At 37.8% G+C, this 12,630-nt stretch overlaps 2 protein-coding genes across 2 annotated transcripts; both read right to left on the bottom strand.

Annotated features, from left to right (window-relative positions):
• Nucleotides 1–143: 143 nt before the first annotated feature.
• LOC140769160 (F-box protein At2g26160-like) lies at nt 144–2,814 on the bottom strand. Its single transcript, XM_073109760.1, has 4 exons — nt 2,699–2,814; nt 2,368–2,542; nt 2,186–2,271; nt 144–1,322 (listed from the first exon to the last, which is right to left on the bottom strand). Exons 3-4 carry the CDS (start codon nt 2,196–2,198, stop codon nt 217–219), a joined length of 1,119 nt encoding a protein of 372 aa, XP_072965861.1. The 5' UTR covers nt 2,199–2,271; nt 2,368–2,542; nt 2,699–2,814; the 3' UTR covers nt 144–216.
• A 148-nt stretch (nt 2,815–2,962) lies between these two features.
• LOC140769161 ((S)-coclaurine N-methyltransferase-like) lies at nt 2,963–7,957 on the bottom strand. Its single transcript, XM_073109761.1, has 8 exons — nt 7,696–7,957; nt 6,991–7,099; nt 5,646–5,870; nt 4,975–5,074; nt 4,785–4,895; nt 4,472–4,555; nt 3,884–3,942; nt 2,963–3,346 (listed from the first exon to the last, which is right to left on the bottom strand). Exons 1-8 carry the CDS (start codon nt 7,880–7,882, stop codon nt 3,154–3,156), a joined length of 1,068 nt encoding a protein of 355 aa, XP_072965862.1. The 5' UTR covers nt 7,883–7,957; the 3' UTR covers nt 2,963–3,153.
• Nucleotides 7,958–12,630: the final 4,673 nt, after the last annotated feature.

Genomic DNA, 12,630 nt, shown 5'->3' with positions numbered 1-12,630 from the left:
ACTGGAGCAGCCGAATATGAGCCATACCTGTATTTATTTAAGTATTTATTTAAGATCTGATCCATTTTCGTATGTGAAAATTATCATTTAATTATGAATTTATATTAACACTAACATAGGGTATTCTAATAAAACATAGGGTTTCATTTATAAATAGTAAAAGGCTTATAGGAAGCAAGAGAGAAGTATTATATAACACTAGCTATATAGCTATTATTATGACAAAGAGGGAGTTAACCAGATGGGAGGAGGCCAACGCAAGTGTGGACCGCCGGATTCGAGCGGCACCACACTCCTTTTCTTCAAATCGAAGATTCCTACGTCGCGCTTTTCATCATGCTCGTCCATGATATCCAATAAGCCCTCTGTGAAGTATACGCAATTCCCTCGCAGCTCCGGAAACTCCGAGGAGGAGAGGCACATCGAGCGGTTAAGACCGGTGAATATGGCAACCTCGCCAATGTCGGTCAACTCGGTCCATTCAAGCTTCCTCTCGTCAAGCAGGAGGACTCTGAACCCCGTGGTCGACTCGGTCCCATCAAGCTCGCCCATTTCCCTCAGCACAAGCATCAACTCGCCAACGGGAGATGCCACCAAGGACTTAAAGTAGAAATCCTCGGCATCGTAATGCGGCGGAAGCGTCATGATCGCGCGGCGCTTGAAGGAGGAGAAGCCGTCGGGGTCCCAAGCTTCAACAATTCCGCTGGTGGTCACAGTGTAGACCTGACCCTCGTGGTGGATAATGTCCATAATGCCTTCGACGGATATGAGACAAGTCCATCCTTTGTCTCCGGCCCTGGCGAAAGACAAACTACTTCCGGGCTCATGGATCAGGAAAACGGTGAATTCGCTGCCGTTGACTATCAGTACGGCCTTCTGAAACATATAGCGGCGCATCTCCTCGAGGGATAGTGCCATCGGCGGTCTCCGCTTCCCCTCGCTGTCGACACCGTAATCTGTCGTTCCCTGGTCCCATAGGAAGGTTACATCGTCCACCAGGAACCCGGAGGCGGTCTTCTCTACGAAGTAGAAGGTTGACAAGGGCGGGAGGGCGATCTGCTCGCGAGTGATGGGGTTGAGGAGGTGCACCTCGCATGCCTCGTCGTGGGTGACGAGCCATCCGTCGGAGGAGCCCATGCAGACTCTGCTGCGGATTTTGGGCTCCGGGAGGGGGATCGACCGCAACTTCCCGTCGGAGAGGGAGAAGAAGCTTGCCGTGTCCTCGGTGCCTCCGGGAACCATCAGCCATGGGGATTGGGGCTTCGGCCGGACATTGAGGTGGATTGCTTTTCTCGAGGCCAACCTCCACGAGACGCAGACGCCTGAGAAGACGAAGTATTCGGTGATGGTGAGCCTCTCGACTATTGTAATAAGGAGATCCGAGGGAAGCCCAGACCAATCCGCCATTGGATATATCGGCAACTTTTGGATTCGAAAACAGGGGAGGATAGCAGCATATATAATACATACATATATATATATATAGGTATTCCACAGTTTGGGAATTTGTTGGCATCGGACTCGGTTTATAGCAGTCTGGAGAAAGGACACGGCCTAAACCAAACTGGGTCCGATTAGGATTAGGCAGGGGTAACAACGTAATAATCTAATAACGGTTTTACTTAATATCAGAACTAATCCAATCCGGATATGTCTCTGTACGTAATTATGTTTAAGATAAAAGATAAATGCAGTTTATTTTTATCTTTTCAAATAGATCTGCAATATATTACGCTTTGATAGATTTACAAATCAAAGTTTTCGTACGAATTACCACCCATATTATACACCAACATAATTCATGCTAAGTAGTGGGACACTGTTATTTATTAAAAAAGATATTACTTTTTTCTACTCGATTAGAAAGTAGTAGAATTACACATCATTAAATCTTTAAAGTTTACATATCTTGGCCTGTGGATGAAGGACTAAAAGGCTTATACTAATTTGGCTAGGGAAAGAGATCAATATGGTCGATATCTTCCTCCCCTGCCATTGCCATTGTTTTGGCGGTTTCCGCTGTAAATTTAAATTATTAAAACACATAAGCATTTGCAAACAAACAGAATAAAAGACCAGAGCATATCAAGTCAGAAGCAAAGCATCCATCCAGTTCATACCCTTAAAATGCACGAAACCATATCTGTTCTCGCGTCCAGATTTGGCAGAAGGAAGAACCACTTACAGTATTTGTCCATGGTGTTGGAATAGCTTTTTCAGCTGATCTTCTGTCGCATTCTTGGGCAAAATTTTCACATAAAGGACCTTAACCTGTAATAAAAGCAGTCAACTGTGAGAAGAAAAGTGGACAGGTGCAGAAAATTATGTGAAGTGGAAAGCCAATGGAACATTGTTCTATTCATAAACCTGAGAAGTTGAGGCAGAATCACCACTCTTAGGACCTGCCCAGCTCACAGTAGGAGCTTTAGTATCCAATTTAAACTTTGGTGTGGGCATCCTCTTTCTTGAGTACTCCGCACAAGCATGATTGTAGTACTCAATGAAAGTGAAGCCACCGATTATGGCTGGAGTTCTTTGAATCCTGTTATAGGAAAAAAAAAATACATGGAAGGGAAGATCAGCAACTCTAATACACATGTTTGCAATCCAACCTCCCAAACAACCCCAAAAGTCAATAGTTTGTTCAAAGCCTGCATGCATCTTTGCAAGTGAGCTAAGAGCAGTAGAGGTTTCCTACCCTCATTAGTTCAACTTTGATTACTCCTGACCAATCTTTGTCACTGCTTTCTTCAAATCATCATCTGTCCAGTTATGTGGAACATTACCCCATGCTAGGTACTTTTGTTTGCCATTCATATACATCGATTGAAACGATTGTATCTACCTGCAAGAATTTTTCTCCATTCTATGAAAGTTGTGAGTTATGCATGATCTTCCGGTCAAGGGACTGGAAGAAAAAAAATGCATCATCTTCCTGCATGCCTTTTGAGAGATTTATGACTAGAATCATCCAAACAATAGGTTTCATAAAACTTAGTTTCAGAAGAATACAGTGTTGATCTAATAATGCCCTTGCAGACGGTTGAGTTCAAACCGGAGCAGCTGAATACGTAGCAAGCTCTTTTGGGAAGAAAAAAAAAGACCATTATACAAGCCTCAAGAATAAATGGGAAGCAATAAGAAAGAGAGCTTCTATTTCTTTTTGAATAGGTAAAGTGCAACCATCCATTCCTCGCCATTGTTGTATCCAAAGAGCTCTGCCACCGAGATGAAAAATGTCCGCCAGTATGCAATCCATTTGGTGGCAGAATCCTTGCCATAAGTAGACTCAAAAGTAGGCCTTATGGAAGCAATGTTCTGGTCCATCCGTTTAAGCCACTCTTCACTACCAAAAAAAAAGCAGAACACTTTCAAGTACTTGTCAAAATTTGAAAACTAAGAAGAATGGACGAGAAGTTAATTCACAGTGAAAGGAATTTCCCACAGCATGTAGAAGTCAAAAGAAAAATAATGTTTAGCGAAAATATTGAATTCCCAAATTTTGACAATCAAGCATCATGTCACTAACTAAATGTCAACCAACTAAATACAGTCCAAGTTTCTTCATTAAAAAAGTTGACTAAGGGTCTTGAATATATCACTTCTCAAGTGCATGATTATAAGCTCAGAGAGTAAATGGTACATGCCAAAAATAAATAAATGCTCAGATGTTATCTGTAACCTGATACAAGCCCCAATCGACATAATTATTCTCAAATATAAGTCAAGATCATTCTCTATGCAGGAATTTGCCCGGTAAATTGTCAAAACAAGAAATTAAATGCATAATAAAAATACCACATAATTCCAAGTAATTCTAACTTGGGCTGCATTACGAGTATATTTTGCAATTTCTAGATTTTTCTTCTTATTGAGAACATACCTTGTCCTTGAATAATGTGTTCCATTTACAAGCCAATGGTCGACTACTGCAACATCTTCCTACACAATGATACTCAAACATCAGCAAAGGAAACATAAACTAGCTAATATTCTTAAAGTGCATCTGACTTAGGGCCAAAAAGCAGAGCCAGATTTTCATAAGTCAGTATTTTTGAAATAAGATATCCTCAGAACAGTAACATAGTATCTTTATCAGTAAAATAATTCCTAGATATTAATTCCTCTTTCAATTATGAAGCCACTGTAAACATTGCCAGAACTTTAACAAAGGCTTGTAGCAATTTACGATCATCACATCAAAAGAATCAAACTCTTCCAAGGGACAGTATTTGCTTTTTCTGTTTTCTATCAGCAGCATGACATAATTCAACTACAAAAAGAGCCTGATTTCTGTATTGTTGTTGACAGCATATTAAGCTGAAATAAGATATGAAGAATATAAATATTAGAGACTTAGAGACCTAACTCTCAATAAGTAGGCATCAGAAATAGGGAACACATTATCAATTCACAGCTGTGATGTTATGCAATGGCAGGTGACAATTGCATATAAGCATAAACTTCTAACCTGAAAGTACAGAAGAAGGTCTGCAGACGGCATTGTCCCGCCACTGAAGAAATATCTTGTAATCCAGTCATCTTCATTGTTGTCCTGAATGAGGGAGATTGACAGCAAATGTGAGGTTATGACATGGGAAGGTAAATTCGAACAGTAGTTCCAGTAGAACATTCTAAGTGGAATTACACAAGTAAAATCATCCCATCATTTACATCTAAACTCAGAAGAAACCAAGGACACTAGCAAGTCAGGATACTTTCTGCATTTAATTTGTCAATAAATCATCGAGCAGTACAATACTAGTGGAGGAATCGAACCATACCTCAAAGTGGTAAGCAAATGTTTTATGACAAAAGTGATGAATGAATAGTAAACTATCCTGCTTCATCCACATTGATAGCTTTTTAAGAAGTTCCTTATAGTTCTTCATGTGCTGTGGAAGGAAAGAATTCACATTAAAAAATGCTGTTCATGATAAGTACCACTCATGAAGCCACAAAAGAATTACAAACCTCAAACATCTCTATAGAGATGATTCGGTCAAAAGAAGCCTCCATTTGCAATTTGCTAATGTCTGCAACAATTATCTGCACATTCAATAGCTCAAGGTCCCTGAGAGGAAATGTGGTAGAGCAAAATGATATCTCATCTCCGTCATGCATCCTCCAACAAAAACAATAATGATAATAAAACGATAAAAAAAAATCATTTGCAGCACAAACAAATCCACTATGCTATGAGTAGATGTGCTTCTATGCAGTTTGAATTGAAATTTTGCAAAAAGCACATGTTAGCCATCAGTACAGGACGATGCTTCAATTTCCAAGCCCATCTTCCAAGGCAAAACAGGTACATGTAGGTAGAACTATTTTCGACAATGCTCCAGTATGTTTGTTCTATGGTTTACGTTCAGATGTTCAATATGGATTTGTCATTTGACAGTTCTTGGAAGAACCATCTATTTCAAACAGTCCCTGCATAGAAGCTTGGTACAAATAATGATTATTGGTTTGGTTGATTGAGATAAAATATAGCTATTTAATGCATCTACATGAGCACAAATATTTACATAAAGAGAAATAATTATTAAATGTGCAGAACAATATTATGAACTGCTTATTAAGAATAAGTCATTAAAGCATATTTATTACTGAGCATTAGCACATTAAACAAGCAAACTTACCGACATTGTTCCTCGATAAAAGCTTTTTGTGTTTTTGAATTACATATCCCTGTGACGCTGCAATTTCTATATTTCTTTGCTATGTGCAAAGAAAGGGATCCCCACCCACATCCCACATCAAGGACTTTTTGACCATCTTTTATTTGTGCCCTCTCACAATACACCTCCATCATTGCATCCTCAGCATCCTCCAGGGTGCTTGACATGTCTTTGAAGTAACAGCAACTAAATAGAGTTGGAATATTTGCAGTTCAGAATACTAAGATATGGAATCTAATATCAATAAGAAAGTGCAAAATTTTCACACAATAATAACATGACCCAGTAATATAATTCAAGCCTTTAAAGTTGAAAATTCATGCAAAGACTAGAGATCAAATCTATATCAAATTTTACAGAGGTAACTGCTGAATATATATTGATAATGCAAAATTGCAAATTCAACTCTTTCAATTACTTGCAGTTGATATGATCTAATAAACATAAACAGCACAACTAACAAAAAAGGACTAGACATCCAGTTCATCTCAGATTCTTTTTATCAACAATACTATGGGCAACCAGATAAGCAATGAACAATTTATCATACCAAAGCCATTGGTTCTTGTTCCTGGTTAATATAATCGGTAACCAGAACCAGGCATCTTACACTAGAGGAATTGGTACTTGCTTCTAGGGGTGGCAACTCCAAACCTCAAATAATTAGACCACCTGAAACAGGCTGACATAAGTTGGTACTTTCACTAATTGATGAGCTAATGAATTAGAGGTATTTCGATGATACAACAAAAAAACTAAACCCCTTAACGCCAATTATTTGGGATATATCATATGGATATTCTTCTCCATTTAGTATTTCGTGAAAAGCGTTGTTTTAACATCATGTTTGCCTAGGCGATTGTCAGGATTGAGCTTTTCCCAGTTGACTAGTGTAAGAAAATTTCAAGTTAGTGATTCTTCATAAATATCAATCCATAAGATCGAGTTTATTAATAGCTAAATGCCTGTAGAATCCATGAGGCAGGCTAATAAATTACTTTTCTTATGACTGATAAAAAAAGACCGAGTGAAACTATAGGTATACATAACTCTCTTACAGTCAATGAATAATAAAATTGAGCATAAGAAGTGCTGCAAGGCAGTATCTAATGCTAAAATCATCAGTAATACTGACTCCAACAGTAAGTAAAGGTGAAGAACTCAGTTCATCACTTTACAGGCTCATAATTGATGTCATGCCAAAGGAAATGATATTTGGACACTGCCATACAAAATTATGTCATAATAAAGCATAATCCTGATCAACAACATATATGTATTTTCTGGATTATATGAAGCTTTGCACCTGTATTTGAGTTTCTTCCCGAGCACCAGCTTGAAAAATGAGGTTGGCACTTCGTAATGCTGGGTTTTGGCCTTATCAGTCTCCACAGCTATAGGCATCTCTTCAAGTGCTGTAAAAGGAGCAAAAGCAATAAGCACAATTCAACTTTCTTAAACAGAATGATGGATCTCAGAAGATACATCCTGGTTGGGCCTGAGGTAAATATTTTTAAGTTTATATGGCATAAAGATTAAAAAGTAGAGGGCTGTGAGTTGTGACTGATAGAAATTCAATGAGTTAGTATCTTCAGGATACAAACTAAAAGCTTCATTAGCTATTTAAATCTATTATCAGAACAGCACTAAGTATGGAGAATTATGGTTTTACCACAATAAAGAAATTTCCAAAGACAAGATCAATATTTTAAAGTTTTAAACATGACATGCTATTAAAATCTCGTAGGATTCAATACTAATTAAGGAGCTAAGTCGCTTTGGGGACAAAAGGCTATGACTAATCAGATCAACAGGAATATGCAACCGCATTACTGTGTTACGAGAGCAAATAATAAGACTCAATCTACTTGTTGAAACCTAAATCCACTAACACCACTTGGTTTTGCACGAATATCACCGCATAACTATAGAATTCTAATCAAAATCTACTTCTTCAAGGGCAATAATAGCACGCTCCACCGAACAAGAAATTAAAATCAAGGAGTCTCACAGTGCTTGAAGTGGAGGAGATGGGAGAGCTGGAGTTCGGCGGTGGGGAGATACCCGAGGCGGAGACGCGAGGCGAGCAGCACTCGCGTCAGCCGCCGGACCACCGCGTCGGGGAGCACATTCCGCTCCAGCGCCGCCAGAACCGTCCGCACCGCCGCCTCGTACGGCCGCTGCACCAAACCCTCCATTCTTACTCTCTCTCTCTCTCTCTCACACACACACGCCCTATGCGATAGCGGCGGGAATAGCGGCAAAAGAGTAACAGAGAGATGGGATCTCCATTTTTATATTATTTTGAAATAATAAAATACCAATATACCTTCGGGCTATGGTGAATAAGCTATCCACGTCTCTTGTCCCTCTCGACTGATCCGGACCGTCCATTCTACTTTGGACTGTAACTACTAACTACCACTTGCCTTATCCGATCGAAATTTAATTCAGTTGATTACTCCTTACTAGTAGTTTTATTTTATCTATCTATTTATTTATTTAGTTGAACCAAGTTGATGTATATTAGATGCATTACTTAATATATCATGCATTTTCCATATAAACATTAAATTCAAAATAGTTGTACCTACTCTCAAATAAGCACTCCATTGTTAAAGGTAGCAACATTTTCCAACAATCTGGGTATATGTCAGGCTATAAATGTTAGTGTCTTTAATCATAGGTTTCAATTCACTACCGGGGCCCAAAATCTATCAAAATTGGATACCACTTCGATCTCCATTATATTTGGGTTTCTATTAAAAATCTTTTTTTTTTTTTTTTTTTTGTGTGTGCCTTAATTCAAATGCAATGTGAATTTACCATCCTTAGTTGGATTACTTTCCAGCTTTAAAACAACGGATGGAATTCTACCATGTTGTGAAGAATTTATAACAACGTCAAAGCTTGAAGAATTTATGCTCTTAAATTTTGTTCATCCCTAGCTCAATTATGCGATTTGACTGCATCCCTTGTGCAAAAAATAAATAAATTCTCAGTTGGGAATCAAATTGGCTGGCATCACCATGCTTGCTCATAGCCCACTCTTGCAAGTGAAAGAATTATTCACCCTTTTTCCCATGCAAATTCTTTGAAAAGCGATGAGCTTTTTCGCATAAAAACAATAGAATAGAAACAAAAGCAACCTCCCACTAATGGTAAAACGACAACACTTGCATGTCCACCCCCATGCCTCTTGTCACTTCCCTTTTTTAGATCTAGAAGCACGTCTATTATAACCTGGTCTCAAACTAAAATAAGGTGCATATTTATGAATGGAGGTAACAATTGTGGTATCATGAATGGAGGTAACGTTTATAGCAAGTGGGTTTCTTCTTTTATTTATTTTTGAGTAATTGGGCTCACTTTTTCGAAAGAAAAAGATATATATCAGCAATAAAAATAGCTTTTTCTTTTTCTTTTTGTTTACTCTTAACTATTTTTAACTCATATTTGACTAGATTTGGGATATCCTTTTGAGCTGTACTGATATAAGAAGAGGCATATAAAGAACTCAAATCTTTCTTGGCTCCATCTTCATCATTACCATCTGCTTGGCTTCTTCTTTCCCTATAAACTATTTACATGACAGTGTGTGGTTTGGTGAACGAGCAATATAGTATGTCAACTAGTCGTGTGATGGAGGTTATTTCAAGATAATATTCCTGTTCCATTGAGAGTGAGAGAGAGAGAGAGAGAGAGAGAGAGAGAGTTGATTGGATGGAGAGGGAGGTGATGCATTGGAAAGTGGTGCCCAAGAGTAATGATAGGAGATAGGAACAAACTCGAAATGATTATTTTATTCAATGGAGGTTTGTACAATTTATTCCATTCAAACGGGAAAGAGTACTACAAGACTCCACTCCTTGCCCCCTTTCTATTTATAGCCCCTCACCCCTTCCCTTCCTCTCCATCCAAGTAAACAGTAATCTATATTATCTACTCTTATCATTATAATCTCTCTCCCCATGCAGATATGTGCATATAAATATGATAATATTTTGTTGGTTAATTCTTTTGTGTGGGGGTGAATGGAGGTTGACAGAAGAGAGTGAGCACCCATGGTGTTTTCTTGCATGTACTCATGCTTGAAGCTATGTGTGCTCACTTCTCTATCTGTCAGCCATTAGCCAACCCCATGTTTCCATTTTTACTATGTTATATTCATTACCTGCTGATTACTTTGTTAGATGTAGAGGTGGGTTGGGTGGAGTTTGACAGAAGAGAGTGAGCACAGATGGTGCTTTTCTTGCATGAAAGATCGATGAGGCCATGCTTGAAGCCATTTGTGCTCACTTCTCTATCTGTCAGCCACCAACTAAGCCCACTTCTCGGGCTTTGTGTGTGAAATTTTATTACGGGGAGTTGGGTTGCGAGGAGGTTGACAGAAGAGAGTGAGCACACATGGTGCTTTCTTTGCATGAGAGAGAGAGAGAGAGATAGAGAGAGAGAGAGAGAGAGAAAGCTTCATGCTTGGAGCTATGCGTGCTCATTTCTCTATCTGTCAGCCATCACCAACCCTAGCTTTTGATCTTTTTCTATTTGTTGTTGGTATTGCTTAATTAATTTCCTCTTTTTATTCATGTAGATCTTTGCTAACTGTAGAAGGAGCACTGCTGAACTCTTCTCTGGTATTCACCTGGGAAACCCTATGTGAAGGAACTACGTGCATGGCTAAGTCGTTGTCATCCCAAGTTCCAAAGCTAGCTAAGACTAATCATGGACACACAACGATTGGACTACTTCATTGTTTTTTGAAAAAATTTCTTGTTGAAAATATTTTATGTTCATCTGTATTTGTTCTTACTGCAGATAGATAAATGTCCAATCTCTGCAACTACAAGCAGCAACAAATTTACATTAACTCCTGGAGAGGAATCTTGCGACCTTGATCAAATCATTCTCTTTTCTTTGCAATTGTATCAGATGAACTATATCTCAACAATCGAAAGTACTCCGAAGTGCAATGAATGATCAGATTATCTATATTTGATTGAGCTATATATGGATCTAGTTCTTCTTGTGATCTTCTATTTGGCTTGTTTCAAGATCTAGTTAATTCATGAGTATACTTACTTTTGGAAGTTTGAAAATAATAATAATGATAATAACAACATTAATACCCACAACGAGTTGCTAAATTTCTCTTCAGCATTCAAACAAAGAACACTGAAATTAGAGTTGTTACAGTTTCCATACATGAAATATGCATACAATGCCACTGAAGAAGTCTCTCGGGCTGAAGAAAGCAATAAAGTTTACTCCTGAGATCTAATTTTTGAGAACATGAGTATGACATTCGAGAGTAAAAAAGAGCATTTTTTATTAGCAAACATCAAAACCTGGCATATGGCATATAACCATTTTCGAGGGAAATTTGCATATGCAAGCTAGATGAAATAGAAACATCACAGTTCTATGAGAGATTAATTTGTGGAGTTGGATGACAGCTGAGTATAAATTGCTTATTGTAATGAAGTACTATAAGAAAAACATTTAATGACTATAAAAATTTAAGATTTCCTGTACAGTCATTTTGATGGATGAATTTGTAAAACAAAGTAGGTGTAAGATCACCTCATTTATGAATTATTTTTTATAATAAAGTAAGTCCCTGAAGATTGAGACTCAAATGTAAGCCCCTGAAGATTGAGTTCTTCTTTCCGTTGATTCCACATCAGAAGATGTGGTAGATGACTTGTTATACAGGAGTTTGCAAAAGGCCAAAAAGTTTTTGACACTCCTGTTTGTTGATATAGATGGATATATATATATATATATATATATATATATATATATATATATATATATATGATTGCTAAGTGTTCGGAATAAATTCTCGAGTTTTCTCATGCAATTTGGACAAGTAGATCTCCAAATAAACGAGTCGAACTCATGCAACTTAATTTCAGAAAGAGACATCCTATTCTGAAGGATGAATAGATGACACCTTTTAAATTTGAAGTGAAAATGACAATATTTAATCTGAAACTTGTCCCTCTCTCTCTAAGTTGAAAGATTCAGTTAACATAGTCTTTTCTGAGTGAAACTTTTGGCGAGAACTTATTCACAAATAGTCAACTCATCACCCCATGCATCCCGAAAAGACTTGACTCATTGCCGACATAACAATGCATGCGGAATCTACTGCCCACTTTGTTTCCAGAATAGGAAAGAATGCCCCAACTTTGCCATAAAAATATTCTGAAAGTGGATGGATAGGATAAGATGGCAAAGCTAGCAACGGCAATGCACCTTGCAGCACGCAGAGCTTGGGAAGACCACTGATCCGACACGTGTCTTAACCCCATGCGTCCGTCCTGTTCATCTTTGAATAGCTACTAGATCTAGAAGAGCAATGATCGAAAGAGATAAAGACAAGGACTCATGTTCTTTGGCACTTGCAGCCATGTGCTCAAACCGATACTTTGAAAGAAAGATAACGAATATTATAGTTCTCACGTAAGAGATGATGTTTTAACCTTTCTCATGCCTTTTTCTTTTTCTTTTTCTGTAATCTCTAGTTAATATACTCTGATAGAGACTGCTTTATTGAAGTTAAGCAATTCCTTTTAACTTATTCGAGACTACTCTAGTAATTAAACTTTAAAGTAATTAATTCCTAGGATGCAAGGAATTTAAGATATTTGCTTTCTTTTGGTGTGAAGGGGAATTTGGTTCTTCTTCAATACAAAGAAGCTATCTTTTCACTTTGTGGAATTACACTACTTTCACTGGATATATAACTTCTTGACGCAACCTACGAATCTGGACGAGAGAAGAGAAAAATAAAAATAGCAGGTTAATGTCGAGCATAAATTGATTCTCTTTGTAATTGATTCCAGTGTTCCACTTCTAGAATAAATTTATGAATTTGAATTTCAACGATAGTATTTACTAACTACAGATGTTATTTGTCCATTGACTATTTTTCTATAACATC

This window comes from Typha angustifolia, chromosome 10, assembly GCF_048772165.1.
Source record: "Typha angustifolia cultivar Huaian chromosome 10, ASM4877216v1, whole genome shotgun sequence".
Lineage (NCBI taxonomy): Eukaryota > Viridiplantae > Streptophyta > Magnoliopsida > Poales > Typhaceae > Typha > Typha angustifolia.
This window is presented reverse-complemented; position numbering and strand designations above follow the sequence as displayed.